We start from the raw sequence: 18,814 nt of genomic DNA, 5'->3' as shown, positions 1-18,814 counted from the left end.
AGGTTGTCCATCAGAAAGTTCTGTCTTTGTTTTTCTTATCCTTACAGTGCTGTGACCAAGCTATGTGAAAGTACAGATGACTTAAACAAATAAAAGTCAGGAAAGAAGAGAATATGCAAAACTATAAATTTCAAAATTGATAAGGAGATAACATTTAGCAGTATTGTGAAGGCCTTCATTACAGAGACTAATACAGACTAGTTGAATACTGAAAATACTGATCTGGATTGTAAGATTCTAGAGAGGGTTGGGAAACTGTCTTGAGTTAGTGAATTTGCAAGAAAAAGAAAATGGGTGACATTTGAAAATACGTAGGTTTTCTTTGAAGCTTTAGCTGTTTCTATTATTTAAATGAACACAGGAACACAGGATTGTGCCAAGAACTCTAGGAATGTTTAAATAGGTGAAAATGCAGACCATGATGGCAAATTAAATTGTACTTGCTATTTAAACCATAAATGGTGGCATCTTCGTCCTTCAAGATATTTGCACCCTCCTTGGAGTAAACTTCAGAGGCATCCAGTACTTAGCAGGAAGGTGGTTCCGTTTCTCATCCTTGGGGAGCAAAGCTAAGGTTATATACATATTATTGGCATTTTTGGCAGTCGACGTGTAACAAGGTGGCCTTACTCAGTAATGAGGTAATTTTTAATTTTATTGAGTTCACTTGGCAGACACTGTCTACTGGAATCATCTTGACTCAGAAGACAGATAAGGGTTCCTGCTAAAAGACTTTTTCTGGCAGGGTGCTATATACCCCTTGCACATTTGGAGCTGTTTTAAGTCACCAAGAAAGTAAAATGCTGGACATACGATTAGGCTGGGGAAAATTCTATCTATATGGTATTCTTTAGTTTCATGTAGCAAGTTAGCCAGCATTAGTTGTCTGTCTTTTGAATTTATAGGTATACCTGTGTTTGTAGAAATGGACAGATCACACAGTTCATGGCTACCCAGCAGTATTATTCTTGTCTTTGTTCTTTCTTCATATCGCTGACATTGGGGCATGTTGGGATATGAATGGTAAAGGACCTCACGTTGAAATATATTGTCTCTGTGTAGTTAAACTGTGCTTTTCTGTAGTTCCTGTGTGCATCCTACTTTCATTACATTAGTTCCATGAGGAAGGCAATGTTCTACTGTCAATTTCCTAACTAGTCCTTAGGGGTATCTTGCCTTGAGACCTCTATTCTCCCTATGGACAGCATGCTGAAGCAAGGATGGCTTGTTCACTCATGATAGCCATTACATCAGTGAGACAGTAGGAGAAAATCCCCAAATCAATCCCACTTTCTTTGCGGCGTTTTTTTTAAATTATTTATTTCTCACTGGGTGAAAGCTTTTAACAGTCACAGCGCATGTCCACCGTAATTATCAAATCAACTTCTTGTTTTTCTTCCAAAACTTTTACTCTCCAAGAAGTAAAATTTACTTGAATATTTGATTTATGAGGAGAACTTGTTAAAGATGGTGTCTTTTGACTTCTAACATATAACCATAGCTAAAAGAATCAAACACCTCTTCATTCAGACTTATCATTACTTTGTCTATAAGATTGACACTACATTTGACAAATTCAGTGAGACAAAGTCACAGAATCACCCCTGACTCTGAAGTTCATTTCCAAATGCCACTGCTTTGATATCATACATACCTGGAATATAATTACAAAAAAATGCATGAGAGGAAGAAAAACAAGTTACTTGTCTATATAAATTGTATTTCTGGTAAGTGTTTCCATGTGTGTATTATACATACCAGTCTAGATATCCTTTCATTCAGACAAGAAACTCCAGACTAAACCCATGCTTCTGATGATCTTGCTACAATGTAGGGGGATGATCAAGCCTCTTAAACACTGTGGAAGTATTATCATCTGAACTGAGATACTTATACTGAAATGATAAAATGTACATCCTGAGAAGCAAAATCAGTAATTTTTTTCTCCTTGTATGTTTTACCTGAAGGCATATCTCCTCACAGTGTATCTTTGTACCTTTGAAGACTTTTTATTTCTGGTAGATTGATTTGCAATGTCGAGTTTATGATGCTAGATTTATAAGTGTCTATGAAATGTATATTTTACAAGTTGGGGTTTTTTTTTGTATTTATTTAACTGAATTAATCAGGTATGTTATTTTTTTTTAATAAGACATAGATAGAAGTTCTGGGGATTTTCTTTGTTCCTTAATTTATTTCATTTTTCCGTCAAGATTCATCAGATATTTTAACAATCTTTGAAATAATTATTGTGTTTTGGTAACAATGTATAAGGATGAATAAGGGGTTCATTAAAACCATGTTCTGCGATGCTGTGAATTAATGGATGTAAAGGCTTGGCTGTAATGAGATTTGGGGTTTCTTTTATTAATTTACCTTGGAGGTCAAGACATTTTCATGACAGAGGAACAAAAGAAATACTACAATGCAATGAAGAAGCTGGGATCCAAGAAACCACAAAAACCTATACCTCGACCAGTGGTAAGAATTATACTATTCTTATATCATCTGTATTTGGGGAAAAATCACAGTAGTACATTAATTACAATAAAATTTCTCCTTTAACTCTAAAATGGTTTTGGCCTAATTCAAGTTATCCCTTCATTCTGAACTGAAATGTACATGTATCTGTTCTGCAGGAAAAATCTCTCATATTTGTTACGCCTGAGGAAGCAGAGAATCAAAGAATGTGAAGAAACATAGGCTTGTTGGGTTTTGAGGGGAAAACTTTGAACTGGCATATAAGTTACTGGACAATGGTTTTCTTAGATTTTTCAGCCTTTTGCTTGGTTGTATACTTTGGGAAAGGAAAAATGAAATGGGAGGGAGGAAATGGATGTTCATTGCATACAAATACTATCACCTTTTCTTTTTTTCTCCCCTCAGAACAAATTGCAAGGTCTGGTGTTTGATATTGTAACACGGCAACTATTTGACATCACTGTTATGGTTCTAATCTGTCTTAACATGGTCACAATGATGATAGAAACAGATGACCAGACTGAACTGATGCAAAATATTTTATACTGGATTAACTTGGTCTTTGTTGTCCTTTTCACTTGTGAATGTGTCTTCAAAATATTTTCACTCCGTTATTATTACTTCACCATTGGCTGGAATATTTTTGATTTTGTGGTTGTTATTCTTTCAATAATAGGTAAGAAATTCCTATATTCAAAATGAAACATAGTTATATGTGCATTTAATGCTTTATCTCTGTCAAGTTGTGCAAATTAGAGGGGTTACTTAATTTTAATTTCTCTTGATTATTTAGGAAATTAAGTGCGTCCTGGAGAGTACTAACTTTCTTAATAATTCTATATCAGTTTTAATACTTCTAGGTTTGGGGTTATTTTCTAAAAGTGCTGGGAAAAAATTCTAAAGTTATCTGTTATTATTCTAAAGTTAAAGCAGATAAAATTTACCTCCAGTTATATTTTCCACTAGTTCCACCACTAGAGTTGGGGGGGTTTCTTGTACTTTTTTGTGGAAAATGTAATCTGTGTTAAAAAGTTACTCTCTTAGTTTATTTTTATGTTTCACAGGTATGTTCCTAGCTGAGGTGATTGAAAAGTACTTCGTGTCACCCACTTTGTTCAGAGTCGTGCGACTTGCCAGAATCGGTCGAATCCTGCGCCTCATTAAGGGCGCTAAGGGAATCCGCACTCTGCTTTTTGCTCTGATGATGTCTCTTCCTGCTTTGTTCAACATTGGGCTGCTGCTCTTCCTGGTCATGTTCATCTATGCCATATTTGGCATGTCCAACTTTGCCTATGTCAAGAAGGAAGGTGGGATTGATGACATGTTCAACTTTGAAACGTTTGGCAACAGCATGATCTGCCTGTTTCAGATCACCACATCTGCGGGCTGGGATGGTTTGCTCGCCCCAATTCTTAACAGTGGGGTGCCAGACTGTGACCCCCATAAAGATCATCCAGGGAGTTCTGTGAAAGGTGACTGTGGCAACCCTTCTGTTGGGATTTTCTTCTTTGTCAGCTACATTATCATATCCTTTCTGGTAGTGGTGAACATGTACATCGCTGTGATTTTGGAGAACTTTGGTGTTGCTACTGAAGAAAGTGCTGAACCCTTGGGCGAGGATGACTTTGAGATGTTCTATGAGGTTTGGGAAAAATATGATCCCGATGCAACACAATTCATAGAATATAGCAAACTGTCTGATTTTGCAGCTTCTCTAGATCCTCCTCTTAATATACCAAAACCAAACACAATTCATCTTATTGCAATGGATCTGCCCATGGTGAGCGGTGACAGAATTCACTGCCTTGACATCTTGTTTGCTTTCACAAAGCGTGTATTGGGGGAAAGTGGGGAGATGGACAACCTCAGAATACAGATGGAAGATCGGTTTATGGCAGCCAATCCTTCTAAAGTCTCCTATGAACCAATTACAACCACATTGAAACGAAAACAGGAGGAGGTGTCTGCTGTCATCATTCAGCGTGCTTACAGACGTCACCTTTTAAGACAGTCAGTAAAGAAGCTTTCATTTATGTACCAGAAAGATGGGGATGATCCGCTTATCAAAAAAGATATGATTGTTGTTAAGCTAAGTGAAAACTCACCTCCAGAGAAAATGGATATGTCTGTGTCCACCACAGCTCCACCTTCTTATGATAGTGTAACAAAACCAGAAAAAGAAAAATACGAAGATGACAAATCAGAAAAGGAAGACAAAGGAAAAGACAGAAGAGGAAACAAAAAGTAAAAGGCACAGGTTATCCATGATGAATGTTTGCAGGCTTGAAAAGATGATGTTTTTTTCAATAGTACTCTTACTGGAGGATTTTGCCAAAATTATAAGTTTTTACCTGTTTACCCACTGCTGCAGTCTTGGACTGCCTGTCCAAGACAATGGTCCTTCACTAGTAAACTCTTGATCTGTAACAGGGAAAAAAAACTTGCAGAACAATAGTTTTGATTATCAGCTGTTACTAATTGAGAGGAGACAGAAAATTTCTACTTGGACTATAGGAACCCTTAATGGGTCCTAATAAGCCTGTATTTTTGTGGAATAAGTGTATCCACTGTGTACATTTCATCTCCTGTGTTCCTTGTGTGTCTGTTCTTGTTCATGATCTTATTTGCTTTAATGACATACTGCTTTATTAATTCTGCTGTGCTGAGAGAAAAAATCTAAATACTCTTTATTCGGATAAACATTAAATACTAGATAATACTCTTATGTGCAGAGGAACACAAATGTCAGGAATGCATAATTATGGCATCATTTTATGAACATAGTTCTCTTCAAGCCACTTCTAAATGCAAAAAAACCAAGATTCCAGATTATCGAACCTCTGGATCTAGATCAAAGTAGGAGCAAACTATAAAAAAACCAACAGAGTCCAGATAGAGAATTTATCAGTAAATCAAACAAGGGAATAATTGTCACAGAACAGAGATTGGTAGCTTAGTCTTTTAAGTTTAATATATTTATTTTTAATGTCTTTTACTACTTCTTAATTTATTGTACTGTCCATTTCAGGTACAGTGGTTTAAATAAATGATGCTACACAGAGCTCCTGTTCTGAAAATTGTGAAGCTATAAAAAAAATTACTTTTAGAATACAAGATATCTCATAATTCCTGAAACATTCCAACAATTCTTTACACAGAAAAGCTACAAATGCCAAATTCTGCCTATGGGAAATTATATATTTTTTTTTTTTAAAGTGATATGTTTTGACCCTGTAATATTGTGAGTAGCTTCCATACTTTATTCCAAAGTCTGTTGTTACACTTCTTATTTCTCATGAGTGTATCCCACTTAGGAAAATAATCAAAGCTATGAGTATAAGTTGATAGCAGATTACCTTTGGGTACAAATACTACCTTAATGTATACGTCAGATTTAAATTTCCCTGCTTAGGAAGGATGGATCATGCCAGAAACAAAAAATATGTACTTCAGAGAGGTGATTTTGACACCCCCATGGCACTTTAGTCAGGCTTCCACTGTAACGTAACCTTCCGTAGAGAGCTGAGATGACCAAAAAGATGTACTCCAATCAGCTTTGTCCTGCACTGGAGTTTATATGACTTTTTTCACATTCAGGCTGACACTATATATGTAAGTAAAATACCCTCAGTTATTTAATCAGTTGTTTTACACAGTGGTACCTTTTTGAACAAAGAGACAATGACCTAATTACCGTATATGTGTCAAATGTGTACCCTAGCAAGTTAGCTTACAACATTTCAATAGATATTGTAGTATATTCTGTGGTACTCCAAATAATTGGAAGCTCTAACTGATGCATGCTTGCTGCTATTATCCTACAGCTATTAAAGTTTAACATGGGAAGAGATGTGAGTGGTAAAAAGAAAAAAACTGTTTGACAAGACCATCATTCCTCCTACCAGTAAGCAATAGTTTGCTGCTATTAAAGATTTTATTTTGTTTGAGTGTTGTAATCAGCAAATACGCAGTAAGTTATTGGACTATACAGGACAAATAGATGGCTTAAAATATGGGGCTAAAAAAAAATTATATGTCTATTCTTTTTATTTTTAAAATAGTTTTATTTTGTAACATTTTATACTTACTATAAGAAATTACACTTATTTTCCTGTTGCTATTAATTTTTATTGCCGTCTGTCTTTGACACTTTATGGTTTGGAAACCCAGGATACAAAATGTAATTGAAAACTTCTGCTAATTACTTTAAACAGCTTTTAATAAGGAATAATTTAAAAACAAATGGACAGTACCATTTTTTTTTTCTGACCCATAGGTAGGTCTTTTTACGTGAAACAAGATAGAAGGCTTTTTTTTTTTTTTTTAGTTAAAATCCTGTCTGTTGATTTTCAGGGTAATCTTAGTCATAGGAACATTGCTTTTTCCCCAGAGATAGTCTCACACTGTCCACTTTGCTTATTGGTACACATTGCAGTCGAAACACTTTAAATATAATTTGTTCCTCAAAAATCTTCCTTCATGAGGATGAATAGTGAACTTGTGCAATGGGCAGTGAAACATTTTGCATTTCTTACAAAAGAACTAGAATATAGTTGGGCTCCTGCTTTTATAGAAATTATTGCCTTATAGTGTACTGATGAACTGCATGCAGGAAGTTGTTTTACCAAAACTAACTACATTGCGAACAACCCAAAAGAATAAAGATAACCTTTTTATGTAAATATTTTAGTCTTCGTCTTTTATTTTATGAAGTTTATAAAGATTAACAAGTAATGGTTGGTAAAATTAGGGGGAGCCACTTCAGCAGTGAGGTGATTTAGACATCTAGATCACGTTGCATCATGAATTAAGATCAGTATCAACTTGTCACCATCTAGATGAAATGAAATGCTGATGTTTTCCTGACCAGAGGAGTTTTTCTAGAATTCAGAAAAAAACCCCATTCAACTATGTGTCTTTTTGTCAATTTTTGAGTTGCCCAGGAAGAGCTCCAGTGATACTCTTTATTGGGCAAGTCCAATGCAGGATGGCTCCACAGCTGCTCACTGCTCACCCTGGCGTAGGTGACCTGGGATCTGTCGCCAAAATAACTCCATGGGAGCATAACAGAGTTGCTTTAATCCCTTTCCCTCTGAAAAAATCCATGCTTGCCTAGAGAGGGAACAAGAGGTGTTAGAGGTTTTAGTGGCCATGTCAGGCAGCTGATGCCTTTGTAGAGGCTCAGGCCTGGTCCCTGGCAGGTGGTTGCTGCATGCAGGTGGCAGGGTGAGGGACACGGGGTGTGCACTGGACCTGGGCATGGGGTAATTAATGCTTTTTTTTATATTTTTTTTTCTCATTTCTTTTGTGAAGTGTAGCTGCTGTATAATTGGGCCAATATAGCTAACAGGAAAAAGCCCTGAACTAGGCTGTGCTTTGAAGGACAATGGTTTTAGTAGCTAGACCTGATTTGAATTAATATGTTTTTTCAATCCAGAAAGCTAGGGTTTTAATATGTTAGTTACTAACAATAATTACATATTAATCTAATAATGTAAGTACTTTTGAAAAATATTGGTCATGCTCTTAAATTACTGTTTAAAGAATAAAGTTGAGTCAGTGCTGGTTGAGTGTGTAGTTAACTTAAAAATTCTATGTGGAATAAGCACAAAATATTTGTGATAATTTTTCTACAAATTTGGTAGTGTACAGAAGTATGTAAGGTCATTTATAAAATCATTTTACCCTATAAAATTTCTATTATTTTTGAAGTTATGACTATTGAATCAATAATCTAACTGAAGTCACTCCATTTTTAGTATCTCAAATGCAACATTTTAGTCCTTTACAAAAAATGTAGTATATTTTTGGATTTCAAGTGTATATATTTGAATAAATTTGTAAATTTGTGAATTTATATTTCTTTGAAATGTTTCCAGTATACCTTGAAGGTAAAAAGCTTATGGAAGACACAGTTGACTTGCAGACCTTCTCCTTAACCTGAAGGTATAAAATAAATCCATGTTTTAGTGTGATAGTTGTTTCAGCTAATATTGTGCAAAGCATTAAGCAAAATTCCTAGAACAGTAGGATACTGCACTCTCTTACTGTCCCAGCTCACAGAGAAGGAAGAATTAATAAGAAAAGCTCCCTTAAAATTGCCTCAGAAATGCTTTGTTTACTCTCTCTTACTAACCCAGGAATGTAGGCGTATTTTACTTTGTGAAGGTGTCATCAACATCCAGCTCCCCTCTCCACCCTCCAAAAAAGCCCCAACTAAGCCCCAAACCTGTACAGGAACATAAAAGGGGAACATTTCTGGAATTTTTCAAATCCTGGCCTGGCTCAACCTTGTAATAAAACTCTGTTTCACTTCTAAGGACAAGACTTGTCCTGCATCCATCAAACAAAATCACTTGTAAAAATGAAAAAGGGAGAGAGAGCAGGGGGATATAGGTAGGATATTGTTCATTCGCTTGTTTTCATGAAGAGGCCTTAAATAGGTCCTGGGTTTGTCCGTATTTTCCAGCAGGAATTTGTGTTGCTGGGGCCCCGGGCTCGGGGCGGTGGGAGCATCTCCCGGCCGCTGGCGCGGCTGGTCCGGAGCTGCAGCCGGCGGAGGGCACGAGCCGGGCGCTGTCGGTGCCACAGGCGGCACCGACAAACACAAACTGCGGGCACAGGCACAGGGGAGAGCCCAGGCTGGCAGAGAATTGACGGATTCTGTGCTTGTTACAACCTGATAATGCGTCAGGTTGTGTAAAGATAGGTTTGTTGTTAATACTTTTTTGTGACTGAATCAGCAGCTGCTTGGATTTCAGTTCTGTGCCCTGTAAGACATGTGGACCTATATCCAGACCTGATACAACGTTGGTTAAGAACTGCCATGCTCATCTGAGCTTACTAAACTACAGCTGAAGGGCTTTGATGCACCGAGGAATTCCTCAAATAGGTTTAGGTTTACTTTTATTAATAGGCATTATTCATCTAATCCCACAGTGCACCCCTGAAACAGCCCCCACCTTCTAAAAGAATCCCATATCAAAGTACCTGTGTCGTTTGCATGGCAAACAGTGATGTATATAATGAAATATTATTAAAAACGCAGGGATTTTTTGGACATAGAAAATCCTTATGATACTCGTTCTATAGTATAGATTGAGAAAGGCTTATCTAGCTCAGTAAGGCATTAGGAGAAATAATCTGAAATCTCTGCAGTGTAGGAATATTTAATGACTCATGAATCTCTGCATTAGCAACATCTTTTTCAGTGGGGGATGGTACTGTTTCTTTCATTCTCTGAGCACAACCAGGTTTTGTCTATGTGATACAGCATGCAGGCTCTGTCACTCAGCGTATTTATTTTTCCTTGCTGATCAGTGGGAGCTGTTGCACTGTGGAAAGAGACATATTCTAGTGCTTGCCTTAAAAAAAAAAAAAGACACTGCAGTGTAACCCAAGCAAAGTAAACTGCGGCACATTCTCATCCCTCTGGAGAGGGAAAATTGCATGCTGAAGCACACATGAAGTCTGCTGCAAGAAAAGCTTTTGATGAAAATAAGGAATGACACTTCATAAACAATTTATAACAATCAAACCCTGCAGTTCCAGACATGCTCTGCACTTCCATTTTCTATTGTCTTAAAAGCATGTTACTTTCTCTTTAACAGCAATCTTAATACTAATATTTGTGGAATGTGACAGCTGATTAAAAAACAGCACAATATATTTTTCAGAAAATATGTATCTGAAATGGAACATAATAAATTGTTTTCATTTCCAAAGTAGTAAGTATCTGTAACAGTCATATTTTAAAATGGTCAGAGAATTACGTGCTGTATTGCTATTTGCAATATTGCTTTATAAAAAAGTCATGCTTGCAGCTACCATAGCAACTCCTGTCATGTGGTACTTCTTGACTGCCAAGCTGTGTAGTAGCTTTATGCTCATATTCTGCAGCCATACTTGCATTAATATCTTTATATAGTGATAAGAAGAAATTTTATCTGCATCCACAACATAATGCAAACTGAACTATGCCAGCAGTGGTCTCAAGTTCATGGTCTCAGGCAGGCAAAAAGTTAAAATACTCTCTGCAATAATTAACATTGTGAATACCTTTTCTCTTGTATTAACTTCTTCATGGCCCTGGTGGCTGTCAAATGTGGTCTTACAATGATTCCTGCAGCATTGCTGCAAATACTAGTATATTTATTTATGTAGATGGAAAGCAGCTGCTCATGCTCTAACTGTATAACGTTGGAAATTGGATGTGATTTATGTGATACTGAATAGGTGGGCAGATAAATGCAGGGTCCTGATAGCCTCTGTCTGGAACTGCATGTACATCCAAGAAAAAAATTTCAGAGTGATGCTAAAGAGCACTGCTTTACCACTCTTGCTTTCTCATTTATTTGAAAAGCAGTTACTTGAAATTTCATTTATCTGTGTTTCATTAATCTTTTACAATTTTGTTATTTTTTATAATACTAGAAGAACAAAGGAAGGAAAATGTTTTGAATAGACAGTAATCAATGATATATGAAGACAACATAATACAATGTTGACGTGATTTTCTACTTGTACTTCAGGATTAAAACCTTTTTTTCACAGTTGAATTCTACTACATATAAGGAGAGCATCCAACAGGAAATTTCAAAAGGTACATAGAAGAAGTAACAGGAAAAGAAATTACAGTGCTGATATTACTGACAGGTTACTAATAGGAAGTCTTTTGTAGAAGTTAATTGGAAGTTGATGAACTCTGAAAATAAAAGATTTTGCCACAGAACATGGAGTAAGAAAAATCTGCAGCAGAGTACAATTAGAAATTATTGTCTTACACATGGAACTGTTTTATTTTTGTGATCAGAGAGAAAACTTCATACTAAAACCTAGGATCAAAAAATACATATTTGTTAATATACAAACCACATCTATGTCTGTGTACTCTATTTATTCATATCTATTACCATATAAATGTCTTTAGAAATTTTAGAGTTTAAAAATTCTCTAATTTTTTTTAAGAAAAACAGAGAAAAGGTGAAATAGGAAGGCAGGTGGGTTCAACTTTTCTGTATTGCTTGGTACCTACTCACATTCCAGCTTCCCTTTTCCTGTTCCACTATCAATCCCTTTGCATGAGATGAAGGTTTCACATGACAATTGAGACTGATGTGGTGGAATGCACTCTTTTTAAAAATCCCTTATGAAGTAAAACAAAATGCCTTTTCCTCTCTGAAGGACAGAAAAAGGTTGAGTTTGCAGGTCTCCCTAGAACTGTCAGTTATATAGTGTCCAAAAACCACTTGCTCAATTATTGGCTTTTTAAAAGTTCTGTGTTGTTGAGTCAAAGGAACTGCATTTGAAAGGTTTCTTCAGTGTTTCCTCAGTATTTATTCATACATATGACATAGAATTAAACATTGCATTCTTCAGAGCTGCATATTTAGTCTACAATCTCTTTTGCCTCTGGTCTTATGGAAGTATATTTGTGGAAGTCTAAAGGAAGAGAATGTAAGTAGGTAGGTAAGAGCCTACACCTATTCCTCTACACATGGGTTCTTTTCTGACTTTAAGGTAACCAGTAGAGTATAATTGCATCTCCTTTCGTTTTCCTTCCTGTTCTGTTCCCAGTCTGGAAGAGAGAAGAGTTGCCTTTCAAGCAGGAAGACCACAAATCAATTTATTGTTGCAGATGATTCAAATAGTGGAGCTGAAGAGTAACTGGATCAGCTGCATCAGTTTTTTCACGTATGACAGCACCAGCAAATGATGGTAGGTAACCTCATTAGCAAATAGACTTCAGCAGCAATTAGAATAAATGTTAAAGAGTGAAGAGAGAAGACAATTGCTGTTTAAAAACAAAAATTAGAGACAAGGTCTTTTAGGGTTTATAGGTAATTTTATTCCACATAAAATTACAACTTTGTGTATGAATTCTTTAAAGGGCAGATGCAGAATACTCAGACCTCCCTCGTGGGGATAAAGGACATTCAGAAGTGATTTTAAATAATGTTGAAACATGGCAAAAATACCGCCTTAAAATGTCCCATTTAACTGCAAGCAGAGGCAGATAAAAGTTGATACTCAGAGACTGATAAACAACTTACTTCCTCCTTTTGCTTATCTTTTTCATATAGAGAACTTGGTTCTGTCTCTTTGAGACTTGTCCCATCTGATGAAAGTAATATGGACTTTTGTAAAGTATCCGGTCTGTTCATAACCTTGTGAGAGTTTCTTTTGGTGTGACTGCATTTTCTTAACAGTTTAGACTATAGTTAAATGTCAGGACAATTTCAGCTATGAACTTCCCTAGCTCTTTAAAATTTTTTTCATGGTGCCTAAGGGCTTTTCTGAAATTTTGCTAATCTATAACTAATCTGGCACAATGCAATCTAAACTTCTACTAAATTTCTAGTCTTTCTGAGCACAACTGGGATGTTGGTCTGAAAAACCTTCCTTGAATATTACTGGCTGCTGGCCATTCTGACAGTGAAAAAAACATTAATGCCAGAAAGCCACCAGAGGTGGTACCAAGATAATCCAAGGTTTATCTTATTCCCAGGGTGAGAGATTGACCAATAAATTGCTTTCTGATTCTTCCCAGCCTGTTGATTGCACATGCACTGGATAAGTCATGATAGTTACCAAGAAGGAAGAAAGTTCTTTCAGCACACCACAAACAACTGCCCAGCATCTTAATGCTTCAATAAGTCTGTAAAAGCACAACAGTCAACAGGTCCCTTCTCCACCTGCACGCTGCAGTGAGAGTTTTGAGTGCATAGCTGCCAATGTCTGTTGTGGATGAGGCAGGGTTTCTCCAGCCCATTTTTCTGCTCTGTTTACCGGGCTGTGAGATGAGGGAAATAAGTGAAGGTATGGAAAGGAGGAGAACCAACTCAGTTCAGAAAGCTCGGCAAAGGGGGGGATAAAGACAGAGGAACAAAATGAAGCCGGGCAGTAACTCCTGTTCCAGACTGTCAAAGATTGAATTAGCTTAACTGGTTTAATTTAGTATTAGGAAAAATTATGTCAGAAAATTGTGAGTCCACTGAAAATATGAACTTGATATCAATGAGGATTCTTTAGCGTAAGAGGTATCGAGCAATTGGACAGCTACCTTTGTATTTATAAAACCTGTAGGGTTGAGAATTTCTGCCTGTTTCTGATCAGTTTATATATTATATAATAATAATATAATAATATAATATTATAATATATTATATATATATTACTGCAGATTTGTCTGAAGTCATCCAGATCTATTACTGTCAGTTACACTAACGTGTTATGAGGAATTGTTGCAATTACAGATAGTTGGTGTATTTCAGTTAACATTACATATCCTTACCCTTTCCTAATCTTAGTTGTAGCAGAGGAGTTGGGTCAGGTCATTGGTTTTTATTGATGCTGTCCCCTGATACTTCTAGAAACTAGAATTGTTTGGGACTTTGAAAGAACTTTTAAAAACACGGGTACATTTATATTCCAATATAACTGAAGAATACTCCAAGTGGCTCAGAAATTTTTTTTTTTAGGATACATTGACAATTTAGCAGTTCCTTCCCAACTCAGCTGTGAAAGGCATTGCAGAAAAGCAACGTCAAAGTGTTTAGGAAAAGAATTTATTAGAGTGCTGTTAGGTACTTTCAATGTTCAGGGTTTATGTAAGAGATATATTAACACAGCTGCTGGACAGTGCATGGGCACAGGGAAGTTAGGGTCAAATCTTACCAATAAAGTGAATTTTCCTGATCTTGAGTGACTTAGAAAAAAAATGCCATTCTTTACATATTATTAAGGCAAAATTATTTTCTTATTTTGCAGACTTACATCAAATTATTTACCAGCATTCCAGTTTCCTTCCCTAAAATATATTGCATCAATCTTGACTCTCCTGATTCAGTGTGAATATAGTAATACTGACAGCCATAATGTTTATAAACCTAGTTATTATACAATCATGATTTAATTTAAGTAGGTATATTTTATATCTCTCTGGCTTTCTCTTTCCCTCCTTAGCGTTCTTGACATCTCTGGTGAGCAAGGTCTGGTGCTGGTGACTCACTGTGATTTTTGTTTCAGTAGCACTTCTGACAGCTGACATCTCTGAAAGTGGCTTATCATTACTAATTGTCAAGTGAAAGGTCTAAATTAGGCCATGGTTTCACAAACATATTTAACTGCCATAAGGTGGCAATGTAAGTGAAAGAAGTAGTCCTTTCCCCCCAGTTAGAACAACCATTTATAATTCCCTGCAGCAGACTGGATTGGGGAACTAAAAACAGCAAGAACAGAAAAAGTTTATCCTTAACCTAGATAATTTTTCCATTCAATTCACTCTACTTCAAGTACTATGGTGTGTGGTTACAGATTTTCTGATTCAGTTGTCTCTACCATAGTTTCTAAGTTACGAAATAATGCTATTAAAAGAACACCCTAACAACAAAGAAACAAAACAAATGAACAAACAAAAAAGCCAACACCAAAACCCAGGAAAAAACACCACAAAGCCCCACAAAACCCAACAAATAAAAATGAAAGAAGACATTTACAGAAACTCAGAAACTCAACACCATTGTATTAGAACTTTAATTATGACTACTGAAAAACTTGTCTGTGTACACCTAATATTTCAAGTTTCAGTTTATTTATAAATTTTTGTTCTGCTAAGTAGATTTTTTAAAAAGCACCATTGTCTGGTATTGTATTCCTTTAAGCTGCGTCAGTAGTTTCGATGAGTCACCTCACAGCTAATCTTATGTTCTTCTCCAAGTTTAATCACAATAATTAAAATATACTCAAGAGCAGCTTTTACTTACATTTTTGGCTGATATGAAAATGTACCTTGGCAGAGGCAAAGTGAGATGGCAGCAGGATGGGTGTGTTAAGGCAGAAGCAGTGATCCGGGGAGGGAGGAGGAGAACCCAATATTGCAGTTTGGCAACTACCATAGACAAGAGATACAATAACTTTGGTATGTGGGAATTGTCTAAAATCTGGGATAAGCAGTAAGACGACATCCATTCAGTGAATTTACTTTCACTTTAAAGTTGACCTTCACCTTTTGGTTGTATGTCCCTGTATTATTTATTCCGCGAAGATCTGTGAATTTTTAGACTCGTAAAAAAATTAAAAATTGTTAGGTTGGGTTGCTTTCTGTATTTTGAGCGTGCATAATAAATGATTAGTGAAGAAAGCATAGAATCTGGGGATTAGTATAATTTCCTCTTCGGGATTTGCATAACTTGAAAGTGCATCATGTGTAACTGCCTTTGTCATAGCCATGTTTTCCAAGGATCACAAAAGATTTTTTTAAGGAATGTTTATTAAATTAAAGATAAATCTTTGAATTCCAGAGATCTTTTTATGAAGCAAGTGACTCCATGACTTTTTTTACAAAATAGGCTTTGTACATGTTTATTATCATGCAGTTGATTTTTTTTTTTCTATTTCTACACTAATTTTTCTTAAGGTATTCAGAGTCAAAAATAGGGACTTTTATCTCTTTAATTATTTCTTTATTTCTGACAGGATGTGTTATAATAATAATAGGAATATTAAGACATAATCTCCATGAGGTAGGTTTTTTTTCATTCTACCATCCTGCCACCCCACCTCTAATGGCTTTTTATCACTTTTGGCTGCCTCAGTTCATCAACCTGAGTCATGCCATAAGGAAGCAAACTCTACCTAAGCTGAATGGAAGGATTCCCAGATGGTGATTTTTTTAAGTCATCGTGATATAGTTATTTCACATTTGTGAACAAGATTGAAAAATTCTCCCTGTCTCAAGCCCCTTCTCAATCATTACATTTCAGAAATGCAGCTTCTAGCAGCACTATACCTTTTGATAAAGAACATACATAAATTTGCTTCTTTGAATACCCATTTTTTCTGATATGTAAGCCATGCATTTGAAAATAAGTGATTAACCTAATTCATACATATGTAATATAATTATACATGCCTTAGTAATAGAAAAAATTATAGTTTCTTAGCTTTAAAGGATTTAATCAGAACAGGACTCCCCTACAAATGAATAGAATGATCCTTCTTCATTTTTGGGCTCTCTGCCAAGATTCCTGAGTATGGCAAAAAAATTAGACTGAAGACTTTAAAATTAGATCTCACCTGTCTCTTCACAAATGCTAATAACGTGGAAGAACTAACTCACTTGGATTCTGGGCTCAGTAAATGTACCAAGATTTTGGGGGCTAAAATGTAGATACTGGGTTGATTCTGCAGCATGCTTGCTGAGCAGGGTGTTAGATTTTGGAAGCAGGCTGCCAGCATGCTCTGCAGCAGTTTGCAGGTGTAAGGACAGCAACCTCTAGCAGTTTGTGCTTTCAGAAATCCACTGATATTGTTGATGCCTTTAAGATCATCTCTTTAAGAGCATATTTAAGAGAATATTGATAAATTCAATAAATTTCTCCTTCCTTAGAGGCTTATGGAATAAATCAGTGCTATGAAGTAGGTATAAACTGGCTAAAATGTCTTCTTCACTACACAGACTCATGGAAGTGTGTATGTTACTGCAGGAAATAGTAACAAACCTGCTAGTGCTAGTTCTTACATATGTAAGAACAGATACTGGTAGTGACTCTTAAGCCTTTGTGGGTTCTGTTCAAAGTGCAGAATGTAAACTAATCGAATAATGACTTCGATAATTAAAAAGAAAGAAAAATAAAAAGCCAGTAGTATTCACAGTCACAATATTTTTGGGATTAAATGGGAGAAAAAAAGACCCAGAATAGTGCCTGTGAATTTATTATTTCAAGGCGAATGGTAGACATGTGCTTATTAGTTGTGTTTCGCTGATTTTTTTTTCAGGGCAAAATTGAAAGACTGATTGCATGTGCCATGCAAAGCAATGCTAGTGCATGGTAACTTGAGGAATAGCCAGGAATGGTGGCAAAAAGCTGCAGGTGGGTGGCTCCTACAGTGGGTAATTGAGCGAAGTGTGAAGTTATTCGCCTGTAAACAAAGCAGCCAGCCATCACTTTGAGCCGTGTTTTACTGGTAATTAAAAACCTACACAGTAAATCAGCTGGAGAGGTGTACATTTACACCTGTGGGGAGGGAGGCATCAGGTTCAGAGAGCCTGAGACTTCTGTGTCATAAAAACAGGCTGATTCCAGTAGGTTCATCTATGGGGAAGGATGTGGAGGTGGTGGCAAGGAGAGCAACACCTAAAAAGCCAAGTGCCATCATTTGGTGACATAGCTAGACCTAAGTGCGTTTGTGTGATTCTGTGCCTGAACCCATCACACTCAGAGTACACAGACACGTGGGAATAGGTCTGCAGGAATTCATTTTGGTCAGATTGATGTTATTTACCTTCCTCAGTGCAAAAACAGATGGATACTGCTAGAGAATGCTACACTACTATTCCCATTTTTTCCATTATTTGCTTAATGAGAAAGACAGTGGTTTGATCTTGGTGGCTGTAATAGAGATAAGCCTGATTTGCTTCTGCTTTACTAATTAAAGAGCAACTGATGTGAAGGTGAACCCTTTGTTCTGTGGAATGAGGTAGACACAGGGAAATAATTTCAGATTTTTTTTTTTTTTTTTTTACTTCTGCATAGAATTGAAGAAGTTCCTTCTATCTCCCGACTCTGCCATCCAAAGAATTACTGGTAAGTACAATATTGAATGAAGTATTCTACTTTGTTCAGGTTTTCTCTTAAAAGATTTTCACACTTTTAATTTTATTATGGACGTATTTTAAAAGGGAATTTCGGAGAGGATGATTAGGTATTACCTAAGCATTCTATGTACTGTCAGTTATACTATGCCTGTATTCCTCATAATTTCAGAAAATGCAAGACATGTTAAATGAAATAAAAATTATAGGGCTAAAATGCAAACAAGTTACTTTTAACTCACTTACTATGGCACGTAGAGTTCTGCTAAACAGCATTTCCTCTAATACTATTTGTAATAGCTCTTGGTGTATCTAAGAAAACATTTGTTTCCTGAATTAATGTTAATTCCAATTTAAAAAAAGGATGCTACTTCATTCTGCTGATTGAAAATGAGATACACCCCCTGTTGTAGCTTTAGAACATGACGGCAGCAGTTTAAATCGCTCTAGGACTTTAGTGATTGTGAGCAGTTACCAATCGATGGTCATTCAGCAGCCTATGCGAAATGAATTAGTAAATTTTTGGAGCAGCATAAACAAGCTTGCAATGCTGTGCTGCCTATTCTCTACATAAATAGACAGGCCAATTCTCCAGAGATGTCAGTCTGGCACCTCTCACAAGTTTTGCGTTTACTTACAATTCATTATTAATTGTTAAGTGCTTACAGCACACTTGATATTGTAAGAAGTACAAAGATACAGTCCCTGCCTGGAGGAGCTTACTTTAGAAGATAAGCA

General features: G+C 36.2%; 1 protein-coding gene and 1 long non-coding RNA gene across 11 annotated transcripts in view; one reads left to right on the top strand and one right to left on the bottom strand.

The window, feature by feature from the left end:
- LOC121670480 (sodium channel protein type 2 subunit alpha-like) overlaps window positions 1–7,163 on the top strand; it is a 69,672-nt gene extending 62,509 nt beyond the window's left edge. For all 5 annotated transcript variants that reach the window (XM_042040760.1, XM_042040761.1, XM_042040759.1 and 2 more), the window contains 3 exons: window positions 2,377–2,481; window positions 2,887–3,157; window positions 3,546–7,163. In XM_042040760.1, coding sequence (XP_041896694.1) covers window positions 2,377–2,481; window positions 2,887–3,157; window positions 3,546–4,729 — 1,560 coding nt within the window. In that variant the 3' untranslated portion in view covers window positions 4,730–7,163. The remainder of the gene's footprint in view (window positions 1–2,376; window positions 2,482–2,886; window positions 3,158–3,545) is intronic.
- The window catches only part of LOC121670482, a 110,118-nt gene that overhangs the window by 75,411 nt on the left and 15,893 nt on the right, over window positions 1–18,814 (bottom strand). The window lies entirely within an intron of this gene.

The sequence above is a fragment of the Corvus kubaryi genome, unplaced genomic scaffold (genome assembly GCF_017639235.1).
Source record: "Corvus kubaryi isolate FWS band 111438036 unplaced genomic scaffold, C.kubaryi_AGA036_p1.0 37396, whole genome shotgun sequence".
NCBI classification, from domain to species: domain Eukaryota; kingdom Metazoa; phylum Chordata; class Aves; order Passeriformes; family Corvidae; genus Corvus; species Corvus kubaryi.
The sequence above is the reverse complement of the archived record's forward strand: the minus strand, read 5'-3'. Positions and strand labels throughout refer to the sequence as shown.